Raw genomic sequence first — 19,371 nt, 5'->3', positions numbered from 1 at the left:
CCTGGATGTAAGTAGGACCTGAACCGTTAGCAGCAGAGTACGCCAGAGCTAGAGTCTTGAAGCCTATCCGCGCAGCCACTGGTAGCCAGTGGAGGGAGCGGAGGGGTGTTGTGTATGAAAATTTGGGAAGATTGAAGACCAATCGAGCAGCTGCATTCTGGATGAGTTGTAGAGGTCGGATGGCTTTGGCAGGCAGACCTGCCATGAGGGAGTTGCAGTAGTCCAGGCGTGAGATGACCAGTGCCTGGACCAGGACCTGAGCTGCCTTCTGGGTGAGAAACGGGCGGATTCTCCTGATGTTATGCAGCAAGAATCTGCAAGATCTGGTAGTGGCGGTGATGTTTGTTGAGAGGGACAGTTGGTTGTCAAGAGTTACGCCAAGGTTTTTGGCGGTTTCTGTGGAGGCAACCACTGTGTCCTGGACAGTGATGTGGAAGTCAGTGGTGGGAGAGCCCTTCCCTGGGAGGTAGAGTAGCTCAGTCTTTCCCAGGTTGAGTTTGAGGTGGTGCGAGGACATCCACTGGGAGATGTCGGCCAGACATGCAGAGATACGTGCTGCTGCACGTGTTTCAGACTGGGGAAATGAGAAGATTAGCTGGGTGTCGTCGGCATAGCTATGATAGGAGACTGCATGATGCTATGATGAGCTCTGTGGCTGGATTTAAATGAGGGCTGTCACCATGTCAGTTTTTTACTGCACTATTATTGTGGCCAATCAGAATTTGTCACAAAATTATTTACGACACCTATAGAAAATTTGAAAAAGTCAAATTCATCTTTAAGTTTGTTATTTGTGTGTTTTGTCCTTTTTTTTGTTAACAAAATAAAATACACTCAAATATAAGTGTAGAGAGGAGACAAGAGTTTGTAAGTATAGTAAGTTAGTGTAAGTTAGTAACTATATAAAGCGAGAACGCAAATATATTCAATTCAATTCAATTCAACTTTATTTATAGAGCGCATTTCATGCACAAGGCAGACTCAATGTGCTTCACAATATACATAGTTACAGTTGAAAAACAAAACAAAACAAAACAAAACAACAGAAAACAAGCAAATACAAACAATTATAAAAATAAAAAATAAAAATAAAAATAAGATCAATTACAAATTAATTGAAGAGTGCAGGTAGACAAGCTATGCCATATTCACCACATACACACTTACTTACTCATACATGTGCACCCACTCCCACAACCACACGTACACAGTTCAACCGAATGCTGTTGAAAAAAGATTGGTTTTTAATCTGTTTTTAAAAATGGCTATATATACAAGCTAAATATACAGAAATTATTTAAGAAGCCCTGGTTTATTTTCGTTATATCCACTAATAAATTATGATGTCATATTATAGGTTACTTTATCAGGTGAAATAATCAGTAATCAGGGGAATTCAGCTGCACCTTGACCAGTTGCATCAATAAACTGTTGCTTCCAGTTTCGGAAATGGGCAATTCTGAATGATGAGGGCTTTTACTTTTTGTACTTTATGTACATTTTAATGCTAATACTTTTACTTAAGTAGCATTTTCAGTGCAGGACTCTAACTTGTAACACAAGTATTTATACACTGTGTTTTGCCTTGCCAAAGTTAAAGAAGTAAAAGATTTAAGTATTTCTTCCATCTTATTTTGAAACTCAACAAGAGCATCAGAGTATTGTATGGTGGCCCAAGTGCAAATCACAACGGCAAATCAGAAAACACAACAACTAAACAGAAAACACAACAACAAATCAAAAAACACAATAGCAAATCAAGAAACACAACAACAAAACAGAAAACAACACGACAAATCAAAAACCACAACAAAGCAATCTGATTTGCCGTTGTGATTTGCACTTCAGGGCCACCGTAGTATTGGAATAAAAGATAGATAATCCATATTTTAACCAACATATTTCTGAAGCCACTTTCATTTATTGATTTGCGCCAATGCCTACATATTGCATATTTAATAACATCCTTTTAGTGTGTGTGCAGCCCTCCACACCCTGACTGAACACCGAGCACCGCATCAGAAAAAGCCTGACAACTTCTCATTGGTCCACGTTGGAATTTACCGTAAAGCTCATAAAAGGTGGGCCGTCCAACATTTACAAATACAATACATCATATCACATTTACAAATACAACTCAGAAAATGTGCGATTGAATGCAAATATTAATTAATTAAATATTTAAGAAAAAGTCTCATTCGAACTGTTTTTTTTTTTACCCTAAATAAGTGACAGAAAGCCGGCAGTGTGTCAGTGATGTCTTCAAACTGCTCTCGCGTCAAATTACCGTCATCAACCGGATGTGATGTGTTCCCAAGGAGCAAGCCAAAGATAAACACGTAGCCAGACGAGCAGGGGCCGGAGAATAAATACTATAGAGAGGATAACGTCAAAACACCGAAATGGAGTAGCTGCAAAGAATAAGGAGATTTCAGTCGGCAAGGAGACATCCGTCAAGTTACCAAAGGGCAAGTGTTCCTCGGGCATCGAGTCGGTGAGTCCCGCAGAGTCCTGACAGCTGTAACGTTACCTGCTAGCGAGCTAATGCTAGCTAGCACTGGCTAACTAGCCTCATTATCTCTCTTTGACAGGTAACTAGGTAGTCTCTGGAATAAATAACCTTACAAGAATATATTGTTACTTTGTGAGAACTAAGCACACTGGTTTAAATAAGTTTCTCTCTTTGTTGGAAAGCACTAACATTCATGGTTCACCATGTTAGCTTTAACTCTATGGAGACTTATAGGGATATTTTGTTCATTTTTTAATCCTTTTCATGTCTTTTCGTGTCTTTGTAAGTCATTTTATGTCTTTATTGGTCATTTTTGTCTTTTTTTGGTCATTTTGTGTCTTTTTTGTCATTTTGTGCCTTCTGTGTTTTTATAGTCATTCCGTCTTCTTATTTTGTGTCTTTTTTTCGTCGTGTTGTCTTTTGTCAAGTCATTTTGTGTCTTTTTTTAAATCATTTTGTGTCTTTTTTGTGATTTTGTGTCTTTTTGGTGATTTTGTGTCTTTCTTGGTCATTTTGTGTCTTTTTTTTGGTGATTTTGTGTCTTTTTTTGTCATTTTGTGTCTTTTTTTCAGTCCTTTAATCCAACATAAAATGTGATTTTGAATCTTTTTTTTTAACTTTCACTAACACTTTGACTTTACGAACACTGTCATGCTCAGTAAAGAATTTGAAACGATTTGACAAACGATTTGAAAGCCAGGGATGTGCTTGTCTAGACACTTTTATATAAGTTTAAATTAGAGATAATATGGTTTGTTATATTGCATTAAATGTGAGAAACGTAGCATGTGGAGAAGTGATTCAGTAGCTGCAAAAGTGGCAGTGTTCACAATGCTAACGAAGTGTACAGGAGGAATAAAATGAATCACATAAGTGATTCATTTTCAACATTTTACCTTCAGGGATACGGTGTCTGGCCTTATTAAACCTCATTAATTATATCCCCGTGTATTGTCATGTAATGTTGCAAAACTGGTAAAGGATTATTATACAAGTTATATTTCCTTGAAGCAGTGGTGGAAAAAGTACTAATATCACATGGAAATTACTCCACTACAAGTAAAAGTCCTGCATTCAAAAAATACTGAAGTAAAAGTACAAAAGTATCAGTATCAAAATGGAGAGTTTTGATGGCAGACTGGACCCAGTCAAATCGTTTTAAATATTCTGAATATATTATTGGAGTATTATAGTTGATACCTTTTATGTAAGCAGCATTTGAATTTTTATCAAAGTAGGACTCACTAAAACTACTTAATATACTGTTATGAGGGGAAAAAACCCAAATCACTCTAAATAAATCATGTTTTTTATGTTAAATCTCGACCTTAAAAGTAACTAAAGCTGGCAGCTAAATGTAGTGGAGTAAAAAGTACAATATTTGCCACAAAATGTAGTGGAGTATAAAGTACATAAAATGGAAATACTCAAGTAGAGCTGCAACAATTATTAAATTAATCAAACAATTATCAATTATTAAATTAATCATCACTTTTTTTTGATAATCCAATAATTGGTTTGAGAATTTTTTTTTAAAGACAACAAGTCCAAATTCTCTGATTTCAGCTTCTTCAATGTGAATATTTCTGGTTTCTTTGTTCCTTTATGACAATAAACTGAATATCTCTTTGGTTTGTGGACAAAACAAGAGATTTGAGGACGTCATCTTGTGGTTTGGGAAACACTTATTGATATTTTTCAACATTTTATTGTCCACACAACTAATCGATTAATAATTTAAATAATTTACAGATTACTCTAATGAAAATAATCGTTGGTTGAAGCCCTATACTCAAGTAAAGTACAAGTAGCTCATAATTATACTGAGGTACAGTACTTGAGTAAATGTACTTATTTATTTTCCACCACTGCCTTGAAGTCATATTACTGAGAGTGAATTAAAATGTCCTAATCCTATTGCCAGATCTTACTCACAGCCCTAAATGCTTAATTCTTTTACCTTCTGTAAGTGTGTTTAGTATAACGCCCTGGGGAAATCCTTACCCTGTTTTAGGTGTACTCCCACTAATCTGCTACCCCAATCAGTAACAAACACAGCATTGCCTTTTTTGCATTAGTAAGGTTTTCACATGTGCATCAGCGTTGCCAGTCAACTTTCACTTGCAACCTTCTTTCATTTTATCTGTCTTCCCACCACAGTATCAGTAGCTGAGTCCAAAATGGTGCGAGCAGCGTTGGTGACTGCCACCAGTCTGGCACTGACTGGGGCTGTGGTGGCCCACGCTTACCTCCTCAAACACCAGTTCTACCCGACTGTGGTCTACCTCACCAAGAGCAGCCCCAGCATGGCGGTAAGAGCAGGGCTGAGGTCAAGTCAGATCCTGGTTTGGTTTCATTTCAGACGTCTAGAAAGCTTGGAAAATGTTTAATTTTGACCATTATGTTTCCAAGTAATTTCCTTGAATCTAAATATATGCTCCTTAAAAAATATTTGATTTTCAAAATAATCCGGTGTTTGGTTCTTGTGTTCACTCACTTATTCATTGCTAAATAAGGTCTCTGTTACTGTGGAAATAATCATGCATTAAATAACCATGATCAAATCATATGATCAATAATGAACACCTGCTAAAATAACAAAATGACCGTAGACATTGTTTTTTCATAGTTACAGTAATGGTAACAATTTGGATGTCATGATTTAGGATTCAAGAGCCTGGACATTTTGGATTAGGTACCTCGAAAGTGCTTGAATTTGACCCTTAAGGTTGTAAGAACTAGGCCTGTCATGATAATTACTTTATTGACTTATGGTTTGATAAGTATACATATTGACTTTTTGTGCTTTTTTGTGTTGTATTTAAAGTAATACCGCAAATGTTTGACAGGCGGTACGAATTGACGAAGAAAAAAAAATTCCCAATCCCAATTGTTTTAATAATAAAATAATATAATACATAATGATTATCTCATTGCAATGTTTTGTTAACAGAACCTGAAAGTCTATTTTAATTGTTTTGGTTGTTGTTTATTTATTTGTTTTATTTATCTAGGATATTTTAAGATTTCTTCTCCACATTTCAATTCCAATGTTTAATATTCTCAAGATGTAAAACTTCATTGTTGTGGAAAAGGATGAACTTATTATGCTCTAATTTTGTTATAAAACTAAAACATCCACACAACAATACTATCATTTATCGTAATAGTTTCTGGGAAAATATATTGTCCTAAAAATTGCCTAGTAAGAACCATGTAAATTGCTTAGATATTTTACCCTTAGTAATATCTTTAATCTGACAGTATATGCTCCAAGGCCATATCAGTGACAGTGTAAGTGTCTGTGCTTGGTTTCTGTCTCAGGTGTTGTACATTCAGGCCTTTGTGTTGGTGTTTCTGCTGGGGAAGTTCATGAGGAAGGTCTTTTTTGGACAACTAAGGGCTGCAGAGATGGAGGTAGAGTTCTGACTCCCAAATAACACACACTCACACACTTTAATATACAATGCATGGTGTCAATTGTAAATGACAACAATGCATCTAATCGGCCTCTTTTCTTTTCGTGTCTCTCCTCTCCGTCATCAGCATCTCATCGAGCGCTCGTGGTACGCTGTGACCGAGACGTGCCTGGCTTTCACTGTGTTCAGGGATGACTTCTCCCCTCGCTTTGTCGCCCTCTTCACGCTCCTGCTCTTCCTTAAGTGCTTCCACTGGCTGGCCGAGGACCGGGTGGACTTTGTGAGTGATGACAGAGAAACAACTTCCTTATCTTGCTTAGTACACATCATACTTCATTCACTGTGTCCGTATGCATGTACTCAGTCCATTGTTTAAAGGTAGAAAGGAAACAAGGACAAAGGATGGGACAGATGGTGTGTGGCATACCAGAACTGAACAAACATTGATGTAAGATGCTGTGAAAACATTGTAAATAATGTTTATTTCTCTTGTTTTTAATCCTTTTTCTTTCAGATGGAACGGAGTCCAAACATATCTTGGATTTTTCACTTTAGAGTATTATGTAAGTACACCGTATCAGCCAGCCACGTCACTAATCATTCTCAGCGCCCTTCTGAGCTTCTATCAACTCTACTTATGAAACAAGTCTTTAGGGTAAATGAAACTGTATGCAAATCACTGCTGTTTGTGCATGAGGCCAGGTGCAATGACAACTTCTTCACGGTTATCTTGTCAGGCATAATAAGTTTCCTGTTTGATGTCCAGACTCAGGCTTTGATAACTGTTCATCAGATCCATCTTTAAATACTGAATATGATTGTTTATTTTGGGCAAAATCAAAGGTATTGTTCTCTTTATTTCTATGAAATTTCTGCATGTAGATAGTTGGAGTAAGAGTCTTTATTGTCATTGCATGGTAGTATAAAAAAAAATATGTTAGCACAACGAAATTGAGCCACAGCTCTCCCGTCAGTGCAAAAAAGATAAATATTAAATAAATAACCAAACAAGGCATGCACCCATCAAACAAACAAACAAACAAAAATGCACACCACACACAAATCACAAAGTAAGGGACTGTAAACAGGACTGCAAACAGAGATGCATGGCAAAGCTGCAAATGATTGCGAACACTGCACACATACATTGCACACAAAACATTGCACTTCTGTTCAGGAAAAAAAAAGAGAAAAGGAAAAGCCTATTGCACATGTCACACAGAGAAAAAAAAGCTTATTGCACATGTTATACAGAAAAAAAAAAAAAAAGCCTATTGCACATGTCACACAGAGAAAAAAAAAGCTTATTGCACGTTATACAGAAGAAAAAAAGCCTATTGCACATGTCATACATGAATGTGAAACGACACAATTGTGTCAACTGTTTTTGTTTAATAGTGACGTGTTATTTATGTTCCTGCAGCTCTCATGGGACTGCTTGGCATCCTGGATTTCCTGTTTGTCAACCATGCCTGTCACAGCATCATCACCCGCGGAGCCTCAGTCCAGCTCGTGTTCGGATTTGAGGTTGGTCATACTTTAGCTTTGTGCTTTTAGCTGTAAAACACTTATTTAATCCACTTTTGGTCATGTTAGGCAAGCTTGCTGTGTGCTTGCACGCACAAGCGCTTAACAAAGATGGAAAAAAATCTTTACTACTATTTTTATTTTTAACACAGCTGTTTGAAGCACGCATAGTAATGAGTCAATGTACCTTTTTGTAGTTGTATAAGATTACAAACTGTAATCTGGTGAAACTAAGTCAACTTTGTTTTAGCCACCAATGTCATAGTAATTCATATATGGCAGTCCGTGACATAGAGGTTAGGAATCGGGCTTGAACAGGTCAGGGACTGCAGTGCCCTTGAGCAAGGCACCAAACCCCCCCGTACAGCTTCCCACTGCTCCTTGCATGGTGTGTTCACTTATGTGTAAAAAAGGTTAAATGCAGAGGTTGAATTTCCCCATTGTGGGATTAATAAAGTAATTCATCTTAATCTTATTATTGATGTACAGTAGTGTTCAATATAATAGCAGTCCTACTATGGTGTTGGGCCTATTTATCACATACCAGGGATCATGAATCAGTTTGCATATGTCAAAATACTTAAAGAGGTCATGTTGCCTTCTGCTGAAGAGGACATGCCCTTGAAATGGGTGTTTCAACAAGACAATGACCCCAAACACACTAGTAAACCAGCAAAATATTGGTTCCAAACCAACAACATTGATGTTATGGAGTGGCCAGCCCAATCCCCGTACCTTAATCAACTAACTGCCCAATTGCACAGCCTTAAAAGTGTGCATATCACGAATTCTGGGTATTGTTGGTTTTCTGACAATCTACTGCACCTACTGGTACCTTGTTTGCCATGTAACAACAAAAAATATACTAAAAACCTGGATTAATCTGGTTAGTCACATTGGACTGCTATTATATTGAACACTACTGTAAAACCTCTCGCACTGTATTTCATGAATTAAAAAAAACGTATTACAGACCTCTATAGAAGGAAGAGAGACAATTTAGGATCGGCTTTGAATCCGATACAAAATCACACAGTTCCACAATCTGTTCAATGACCGACCAAAGGTGACTTTCACTCATGTTCTAACACCGTCTCTTTTAAACTGATTTCCTAATGTCTTTGCTGATCATGCCCCAACATCCACAATATAAATATATAATGTTAAAAATAAAATTATCTAAAGTAAAATCTCTTTTTGCTTTCATTTAACTGGTTGACTTACGAGTCGCTGCCAAATTTTGCCTACAGGGAAAATATAAACAGTCTCTTCCAGACAGCACACTGTAAATCCTTTCATCTGTTTCACAGGGAAGCAGACAGGCATTTAGAATAACTCTATAGAAAAAGACACACTCCTCACTGGCGGTTTCATTTGCTTATGTAGGTCATATAGAGGCTTAATTCAGCCAGTTCCATAGCTATTTTTTAAAAAAACTTGTAGTTGCTTTAAAATCAGAGTAAAATGAAATAAAATGCACAAAAATAATTGTAAGATTTTGAAAAATATAACGGATTAAACATTTTGCTTGACCACAACCTCTTACCTAGCCAGTGGCAATATGTAACCAGTGGTAGAAGAAGTATTCAGAACTCTCACTTCAATAAAAGTACTAATACCACACTGTGAAATTACTCCACTACAAGTAAAAGTCCTGCATTCAAAACTTACTGAGGTAAAAGTAAAAAATTATCGGCATCAAAATGTACTTAAAGTATCAAAAGTAAAAGTACTTGTTATGTAGAATGAACCCACTCAGATTGTTTTATATATTCTATATATATTATTACATTATTTGAATTGATGTTTTTATGTAAGCAGTGTTTCATTTTGTAGAGACAGCGCTCATTTAATTACTTAATATGCTGTTATAAGAATTAATTTAAAAATACTCTAATCACTTAAAATGTATCATATATTTTATGTTAAATCTCAACCTGTGAAGTAACTAAAGCTGCCAGCTAAATGTAGTGGAGAGAAAAGTACAATATTCACCTAAAAAGTATAAAGTTACATAAAATGGAAATGCCAAAGTAAAGTAAAAGTACTCCAAACTTGTACTCAAGTACAGAACTTGAGTAAATGTACTTAGTTACTTGCCACCACTGCATGTAACACTTGCTAACACACACACACAACAATAAACTCAGACATTGTCTCCGTGCCCCTCAGTATGCCATCCTGCTGACCATGGTGCTGACCACCTTCATTAAGTACCTTCTGCACACTATTGACCTGCAGAGTGAGAATCCCTGGGACAACAAGGCCGTCTACATGCTCTACACTGAGCTCTTCACAGGTAATAAATGCCACGCTGGAATGTTTTACTCTTCTGTTTGTGTGTGTGTTGTTGTTTTTTTTAAACTTAAGTTTTATTTCAATTTTTGTAGCTTATACAGACACACACACACATATATATATATATATATATATATATTATTTTATTTATTTATTTATTTTTTTTAAATAATAAACTGTGATAATGGAAATAAATAAAATAAAATTAAGTTAAATAAAGTAAAATAAAAAAGATAACATGAGATTATTGCATTAATATGTCATGGCAGGGCTCCATCTGTTAACAAATATCTCTTTTTGAAGCCTCAAGGAGTAAGTTATTTGTTCCATGTGATAGATTTCCCAGACCTTCTCAATCCACATATTGTATGTTGGAGGGTCGGTTTTTAACCATTTAACAGTAATACATTTAAGAGCTGAAATCAGTAATATCTGTAAAAGATATTTTTCCCCCTTCCAGTTATGTAATTTGGTATTAGTCCAAACATTACCATCTTGGGATCTTAATTGTGTGTGTGTTTTAAGCAGCCATACTCAAATATCAGTTGATGATTTTTATTCCAGGTTTCATCAAAGTGCTGCTGTACATCGCCTTCATGACCATCATGATAAAAGTCCACACCTTCCCCCTGTTTGCCATCCGGCCCATGTATCTGGCTATGAGGTGAGCAGATGTGTGATGCTTACAAGTGTTATTATGTTCTTGTTGCTTTCATTACTCTGACATACAACAACAGAGAGTTCAGGTCTCAGAAAAACTCACAGATCTAAATATTCATATGTTTTGTCACCTCCAAATCTTGATGCTATTCTATTTTAAGTGGCACGATGTGGATATCTAGAATGAATATTTAATGTTTAGTATTGTCGTCTCTTTTTCTCTCAGGCAGTTCAAGAAAGCTGTAACAGATGCTATAATGTCTCGGAGAGCCATCCGCAACATGAATACACTGTGAGTTATGTTAACCATTTCTGATTTCACCCTATTGAATATGTAGGAATCTTTATTTCCCAGTGTGTCTTTATCATTAATGTATACATCATTTGGTTAGACAAAACATGGTAAAGTGGGATTTTTCTTTTTAAACAATATTTTTTATTAATTTTTCACTTTCACAAGTAAAGGATGGTAACATAGTATGGTTCACAGAAATAAAAAGCAAAACAAATAAACAAGTAAACAAAACAAACAGAACATCAGCTCAGATCCGTATAAATAATACTTGGGGTTACAGTAATAATGTGTAGAATGAGCAGTCAAGAAAATCCCTGCAGCCTGATATTAGAGACATCAGGCTCTACATAATTCAAATAGGGTTCCCACACTTTATAGAATTGGTCTGTTTTTGAATGCAATATACATGTAAGGTACTCTAATGGCACTAGATCAAATACCAGTCTTTGCCAGCCTTCAACAGTTGGTACTTTTTTTAGTAATCCACTGCAATAAAATATTCTTCCTCGCTGCATAGGTAAGAATGGTCAAGTGGGATTTTAATGATCATATTAGACGCGTTTCCATTAGGTACTTTTCCCTCTAATGAGCTGCTATGGGTGTGGCTTGGGAAAGAGGATCCTCCCAACTTCACCGCTTAGCGGCTCAGGTAGCGGCTCAGAAAGTACCTGCCTCAGGAAGGTACTTTTCTGAGCCGTGTAGGTACTTTTCTGGACACTAATGGGCTAACAGCTCCTTCTCTTCTGACTGCAGCAGCTGGTAGATACTGCTGTGGGAGGACTGGGCCGCTTGTGAGTGCTTTGGGATGGCACCCACTCTCGTTAAGAAGAGTAGGAACAAGTCTCCAAAAGTCTCTAATAATACCAGAAAAAGTAGCTAGAGGGGGCTGATTAGTTGCTAAATATAATGACAAACAACACTGCTTGCCACGTCGGTCTTTTGTCACATTCGAACTCCGTTGGTTAGCAGCTACAAAAGTACCTGTATGCAAACAGAGGTCGAGGGGAACTAACCAAAACACTCAGCCGCTTTCCAAAAAGTACTCAGTGGAAGCACGCCTATATTGACATGGACTGCATGCAAAATAATGTCCATTCTCTATTTAATGTGAATGTTTTTGGGAGAAAAACATTCACACTTTTACAGTGTATTTGACAAGCTCTTACTCAAGTTGTAGCAAACCTATAACGGCCACTTCCCAGTTGTAAACATAAATATTCCACGTGTCCCAGCTTATTCCCTGTTGCAGTGCATGTGAATGACATCAGTGGAAGGTAAATTAACTTGGACTCAAGCTGTCGTCTAGAAAATTATATATAATTATTATTATATATATATAATAATAATTTCAGTGAAAGGCTGGATAAGTTGTCTGATTATATTTGAGGTCTTCTCTAAGTTTCTCTTCTGTTGTTGGCTGTGTTCAGATACCCTGATGCTACTCCTGAAGATCTTCAGGCCTCTGACAATGTGTGTATCATCTGTCGCGAGGAAATGGTCACTGGAGCAAAGAAACTTCCTTGTAATCACATTTTCCACTCCAGGTAAGTCAAACAGAACAAATTGTTGGACATGCTCAGCACACACAGTTATTGTGAAAAATTAAACATGAACTGTGAAACAAAAAAACGTTATATGGTGTTGTATTTTGTTTAAATGTGTTTGTTCTTCAATAAAAATGTTTCTTTTCTGGGCACAGCTGCCTGCGCTCCTGGTTCCAGAGGCAGCAGACCTGTCCAACCTGTCGCATGGACGTCCTTCGTGCATCTAATAACAATCAGACTCCAGCCCCGGCCCAGGCTCCGCCCCCTGCTCCTGCAGCCCCCGCCAACGCCCCCGCTGCCCCACCCCCCAATGGTGAGTGTCACATGAACACAAACCCTTCTAACAGCTACACCCACATTACTGAAACCACGTCAGGTTTCTGCCCTAAAAACAGCCACTGTGCAAGAGTAACCCAGGGCTTTTGCAAGAACTTATGCAATACTGTACATTCCAATACCTGAGAGTACATTTACTTGTTTCACACACACCCTTATACCCGCTGAAGAACACTTTCAGAACACTTTCACTTTGAATAAAGCTTTCCATTCATGGGCTTTAAGCCACTGTGTGTAGAGTTTCAAGTGACTATAACATCATCAAATGTGTGTTTGTAGAAAAATTTGCCAACCTGAAACCTGAAAATGGTGCAGTCACACATGTAAAAAATTCCATTCATACAGGTGCATCTCAATACATTAGAATATGTTGGAAAAGTCCATTTCCAGTAGTTCAAGTCAAACAGCCCAAGTATTGAGTCATATAGATGGACATACTTTTCAGAGGCCAACATTTACATATTAAACATACTTGTTTAAAATTGGGCTTTTGTAATATTCAAATGTTTTTGAGACACTGAATTTTAGGTCTTCATTAAACATGAAATGTTTCATTCTGTGTGTAATAGATCTATATAATGTTTCCACTTTTTGAATTTAATTTCTGACATAAATAGGCATTTCTATGATATTCTAATTTATTGAGATGCACCTGTATTTGCTTTGAGTTTTGAGAAAGTAGTCCCGAATTCTTGGATTTGTGTTTCAGTCCAACTGTTTTTGCTCTAATTAGATGAGGTTTTGCCAGTAGCACTGACCAAATTTGCAGTGGATATTAAATATGTTTTGAATCTTCCGGTAAATGCAGATTTGGACCCTTTTCAGGATTGCTGAATCTTTTTTTGTTCTTTTTTCTCTCCAGTGGCTCCAGGCATGCTACCTGGCTTTCCTCCTGGTGTCTTCCCCTTCTGGGGTCCCTTCCCTGCAGTGCCTCCTCCTGCTGCAGCAGCTGCAGCTCCTGGTGCATCTGATGCTCCCCAGAGCAGCACAGAGGCCACGCAGGCAGCTGGTAAGGAGAGCTCTCCAACACCGTACTGGCTGAAAAAGCAGATGTATCAGACCCAAAGTATCTGAAACAGCTTGCCAATTTCAAATTAAATCCAAACTACTTTATTTAACCCTGAGCTTAAATTCAGTTAGTCTGGTAGAATCTCAGTTAGAATGAGACAGCCTGATGGCTGTAGGAGAGAAGGATCTTTTGTATCTCTCCATCCTGCAACAGAGAGAGAGGAGCCTTCCACTGCTGTTTTTTTTGTTTTTTTGTTATTCAACTTTTTTATTTGAAGAAAAACAAAACAGCACATACATGTTGCTCTACATCTTGTAAACATTTCAAGTCTTTTCATCAAAACATAAAAAGAAAGAAAATGGTTTATAAAAAGAAAATAAATTAAAGAGAAGAAAAAAAAATCAAATCAAAAATCAAAATCACATCCTTGCAAAAGCATTTACACTCTATCACAATACTCCTATAAAGACATACTTATACCTAAATTGATAGGCAACTTGAAAATCAGAAAAAAATAAAATAAAGAAAATAATGATAATTCGAAAATCACAATAACAGCCGTAAATATAGTGAGTTTATCTGCACCATGTACACCTTCCTTCATCCATGTTTTCTTCTGCAAACGGTACCTTCACTGCTGTTTTTTGGTCCATAAAGGTTTTGTGTAGCCGATGATCTGGGTATTTCAGGATGGCCTGGAACATCTTGACAGTGCACTGACATTTGGATTCAGAATACTTTATTAGTCCCAGAATGGCAATTCAGTTTTATAGTCAGCCTGTCCATAGTAAAAAAATATATATTAAAAACAGTAGAAGAATTAAATAGTACATTGACATCAATAACAACCACAACCCAGTGACCGTACAGCAGAGCGAGATGCAGAATGATTTTCTGTTTATACTGCATTTTGTGCATTAAGCAGCCTTATGGCAGAGGGGATAAAATAATTTGCATAACAGTTTGTCTTCCAAATCGGCACATGATACCGCCGCCCTGAGGGCATGATTGCAAATTCCCTGTCATCTCTCCACCACATCCTCCAGTGTGTCCAACCTGGCTCCAACCACAGAACCAGCTCTTTAGACCAGTCTGTCCAAGTGCCTTGCATCTCTGTGTCTGATGCTGCCTCCCCAGCAGACTGCAGCATAAAACAACACACTACCACCACAGACTGATAAAACATCTGCAGCATCTTACTACAGATGTCCAGAGATCTGAGCTTCAAGAAGAAAAAGAGGCGGCTCTGCCCCTTTTTGTAGAGAGCGTCTGTGTTTAGGGACCAGTCCAACTTAAATGGTAAATGGACCTGCACTTATATAGCGCTTTTCTAGTCGCTGGTGGCAGAGGTAACCCTAAACGGTGCCATCTGCCACCATTGGGAATTCATTCACACACCGATGGACGCAGCATCGGGAGCCATTTTGGAGTTCAGTATCTTGCTCAAGGATAGGCTGCGACGGTCAGGGATCAAACCACCGGCCCTCCGGTCGGGGGGCAACCCGCTCTACCAACTGAGCCACAGCCGCCCCAACTCATTATCCAGGTATACACCTAGATACTTATAACTTGGCACCACCTCCATGTCCACCCCACAGGTATTCACTGGCTGAAGGGGGGGCTTGAGCCTGCAAAAATCTATGATCATTTCCTTAGTCTTTGAGGTGTTCAGTAGGAGATAGTTCTTGTGTAATTTCATGCTATGTTTTGTTTTATACTAGCTTGACATCTACTAAAAAAATTCTGTTTGTTTAATCAGGTAGCAGCCAGGCCTCCTCCTCCACTGCAGACACCGCTGCAGGTGCTGCTGCTCCAGGATCAACAATCCCAGGTTTCCCCTTCTCCTTCCCCCCGCCTCCCTTCCCCACTGCACCGTGGCTGCCCATGCCACCACCTCCTCCCTTCAGTAAGTACAAACACTCCTGGCAGAATAAAATAAATATACGCTTGGTGACTTGGTGACTTGGTGACATCTTTGTCTCTCCTCTCCTCCAGTGTCATCAATGCCTCCTCCTCCTCCGTCTCTGTCCCGGCTTTCAGAGGAGGAGCTGAGGGAGCTGGAGGCAGAAGGTCGGCGGGGCCTGGAGGCGAGGCTCCAGTGCCTGCAGAACATCCACACCCTGCTGGACGCCGCCATGCTCAACATCCACCACTACCTCAGCACTGTCGCCACACTCACGTAACTGAACTCTCCTCTTGATGAATTTGACAAAGTTTGAATTGGTCAATAAATGCAGCTAGACTACTCATGCTATTTGGTACTCCCTATTTACAGGTGCACCTCAATACATTAGAATATGATGGAAAAGTCCATTTCCAGTAGTTCAAGTCAAACAGCCCCAACCAAGTATTGAATCATATAGATAGACATACTTTTCAGAGGACAACATTTACATATTAAACATACTTTTTAAAATTGGGCTTTTGTAATAGAATTTTTTGAGACCCTGAATTTTAGGTCTTCATTAAATATAAGCCATAATCATTATACCGTAATTAGAATTAATTAAATACATTAAGAAATGAAATGTTTCATTCTGTGTGTAATGGATCTATATAATGCGTTATTTCCACTTTTTTTAATTGAATAACTGACATAAATAAACTTTTCTATCATAGCCTAATTTATTTGGGATGCAGCTGTAATGCATCCCATTACAGGTGCATCCCAGGTGGGTGAGTTTACTGAAGTGAGTAATACAATCAGGTTGAAAAGATTGAAAGAGTAAAGCTTAGAGTTGACCTAACATGCGTCATTGTGTCCATAGTCCTCCTCGGACTGAGGCGACCTCTGGACAAGCCAGTGGGACAAACGGAACTGCTTCACCTGCTGCAGCTGGAAGCAGCACAGACGGACAGAATAAGGAGTCACCCACCTGTAAGTAAACTCACAGTTAACATCAGTTGTTGTTAATCATGATAATAACTTAAATTTGTATTGAGCCTTTCAAGGAACCCAAGGACGCTTTACAATACAATACAGTACAGTAGGATATGGACCAAAAGTCATATCCCGATATATATTTAGGCTGAATATCTATATACAATATATATCCCGATATTTTTATCGCAAAGTGAGAGCCAATGTTCAGTCAAAGTCAAATATGACATGTCACAACTTTTTTTTTTTTTTTTAAATCAAGGCTCCATAAAGTGCACATTTAAATAAAAAGAAATATCTTAAATACAAATAGGCTATGAAATTAAGTAGGCCTATCTTTTTCTGAAATAAAAATATTTATATGGAAAAAGAATAATGAACATTAAAAAAGAACTAAATATGACAGACCCTAGTAAGGGCAGCATTTATATATAAAGAAAGAAAGAAAAAAGTGAACTATATCGATATATGCGATATGGTCTAATTCCATATCACATTTTAAAAAATATATCAATATATTTGTTATATCGCCCAGCCCTATAATACAGTAGAAAGACGTAAAATTGGGCACTGATGCCGGGTTGAGTCCAGAAGCCTCTGTGAAGAGATGGTGCTTGAGAAGTTTTTTGAACATGTCCAGGGAGGCAGCATTACAGGTTTCGACCAGGAGAGAGTTCCAGAGGGTGGGGGCTGTGGAGCTGAAGGCACGAGCCTCAAAAGTTTTTAGTTTGGTGCGGGGGGTGATGAGCAGACCTGTATCAAAGAAACATTGGTACTCATTTATCTTTTAAGGCCATTACCTGAACAATACCTTCATACTTCACAAACCTTCTTGATTAGAACCATAAACACCATATAACACGATCAAACGATTGGTTTACTATCAAAGTTCACCGTGTGCAGACTGAACTTGGGAAACCAGCCATTTGTGTTAATGTCCCCGCAACCTGAAATGATCTTCAACTCACAGTGAGGATCAATACGCACATAACATTTTTTCAATTTCGTAGCTTGATTGGGGACTTTCCTGCAACTGTTTTTAGCTTTGGTAATTTTAAACAGCATTTTTACTCATTAGCTTATCTTGTCTGTTATCTGTATTTTTAAATTTGTATTTCTGTACTGTCTGCAAATGTACTCGTCGTCACTGTAAATGAGGGAAACCTCAGTGCCTTACGAGTCTAAATAAAGTGTATCAGAGGACTTCAGGTTTGAGGATGGTGTGTAGGGGTGGAGGAGGTCAGTGAGAGATGGAGGGGCGAGGTCATGGAGGGATTGGTAGGTCAGGAGGAGGAGTTTGTATTTAATGCGGGAGCCAGTGAAGGTGGATGAGGGTGGGGGTGATGCGCTGCCAGTTAGGACAGCTAGGCCTGTCACGATAATTACTATATCAACTTATATATCGTTCAATATATAAAAATGGACACAATAGTTTTTTTCTGGACTCAATACATTGTCGTTTTACATACGTGACTTTTTGTGCTTTTTTGTGTTGTGTTTAAAGTAATGCTATAAATGTTTGACAGGCAGAACGAATTGGCGGAAGAACCCTATATTTCCCAAGCAACCATTCCAGCTGTTTATATGTTATTTATAATATAATACATAATGTTTATCTCTATCTCTATCTCTATCTATGTTTTGTTAACAGAGGCTAAAGTATTTGATTTGTTTTTATTTGATTTGTTTTATTCATCTAGGATATTTTAAGATTTCTTCTCCACATTTCAATTGCAATATTTAATATTCTCGAGATCTTAAACGTCATTGTTGTGGAAAAGGATGTAGTTATTATGCTCTAATTTCGTTATAAAACTAAAGCATCTATACAACAATACTATTGTTTATCGTGATAATTTCTGGGAAAATATATCATCCTAAGCCTAGGGACAGTTAAATCAAAAACCTTGGACCGTGATTTCATCTTTTTGTTTCTTCTTCCAGCTGAACGTGTGGACGGAGCTACAGTGTCCTCTCAGCCGGCGGACTCTACTTCTACCGCCCCGGACACGGAAAGAAAAGAAGAGATGGAGGAAGGAGCGGCGGGGGCGGGGGAGGAAGACGGAGAGCCCAACGCTGCCGAGCTGAGGCGCCGCCGCCTTCGTAAGCTAGAGACATCATCTTCATCGTCATCCTCACCCCCTCCAGACAACTGATCCCTGTGTTCTGACTGGGACATATTGCTCTGGACCAACAGGAACTCTTAGCTGATTGGTCGTTGCTTCGGTTCTTCATTGCCTCTCTTCCCCGTGGCTCCGCCTTCCACAGGCTCAGGTTTCTAACTGTGTCGAGTTGGACTCAGGCTACCGAGAGGCGCAATGATCCGCACCGCTTGTCTGGACTGTATCTGTGTCAGAAAGCAATAGCACGACTTCTTTCTTTTTTTTCTTTGTTTGTTTGTTTTCATTCTCCCAGAATGACTTCTGCAATAAGAGTAGTGCAGGTGTTTGTAAGTTTAATCCGGTGGAAGAGGAATTCAAACTCATTGTCATCAGCGAGCGTGAGAGGGTGTTTGGGTCTGTGTTTGCTAGTTCTGCTGTCGGTGAGCTCCTTGCCTGCACTTTGATTTTTGTTCAATTCAGCTTTCTTCAGTTTCAAGGTGGCGCCGTTCACCACGTCAACATGTTACACAGCTCCTGGATCAGTGTCACATCCAGACGATTCAAATCAAGGGAAGCTGATCATCTGCTTTTTTTTCTTCTTTAACATTCATCACAACTCTTCTGTTGCCACTACAGTCGCTGTAACATACTGATTTATTTGAATGTGTACATACTGTATAAAGAGTTTTAATAGGATGATCTGTACATAATGCAGAATAAACTGTTTGACTGAAATGGCAGCGGAACAACACGTATGTTTGTGTGTGTGTTCAAGAAACTGAAGCCAG

General features: G+C 38.3%; 1 protein-coding gene across 1 annotated transcript; it reads left to right on the top strand.

Moving 5' to 3' along the window:
- Positions 1–2,302: 2,302 nt before the first annotated feature.
- Positions 2,303–19,318, top strand: syvn1 (synovial apoptosis inhibitor 1, synoviolin). Its single transcript, XM_059346388.1, has 16 exons — positions 2,303–2,494; positions 4,673–4,824; positions 5,837–5,929; positions 6,059–6,211; positions 6,446–6,494; positions 7,355–7,458; positions 9,631–9,757; positions 10,321–10,420; positions 10,643–10,708; positions 12,139–12,255; positions 12,411–12,568; positions 13,454–13,600; positions 15,360–15,506; positions 15,596–15,779; positions 16,369–16,478; positions 18,426–19,318. The coding sequence occupies exons 2-16, from the start codon at positions 4,693–4,695 to the stop codon at positions 18,635–18,637; spliced, it is 1,899 nt and encodes a 632-aa protein (XP_059202371.1). The 5' UTR covers positions 2,303–2,494; positions 4,673–4,692; the 3' UTR covers positions 18,638–19,318.
- Positions 19,319–19,371: the final 53 nt, after the last annotated feature.

The sequence above is a fragment of the Centropristis striata genome, chromosome 12 (genome assembly GCF_030273125.1).
Source record: "Centropristis striata isolate RG_2023a ecotype Rhode Island chromosome 12, C.striata_1.0, whole genome shotgun sequence".
NCBI lineage: Eukaryota > Metazoa > Chordata > Actinopteri > Perciformes > Serranidae > Centropristis > Centropristis striata.
This window is presented reverse-complemented; position numbering and strand designations above follow the sequence as displayed.

Coding starts and splice junctions, on each gene's coding strand:
- syvn1 (XM_059346388.1), top strand. CDS start 4,693: ATGGTGCGAGCAGCGTTGGTGACTGCCACCAGTCTGGCACTGACTGGG. Junction 4,825..5,836: donor AGAGCAGCCCCAGCATGGCG/GTAAGAGCAGGG, acceptor TTTCTGTCTCAG/GTGTTGTACATTCAGGCCTT. Junction 5,930..6,058: donor TAAGGGCTGCAGAGATGGAG/GTAGAGTTCTGA, acceptor CTCCGTCATCAG/CATCTCATCGAGCGCTCGTG.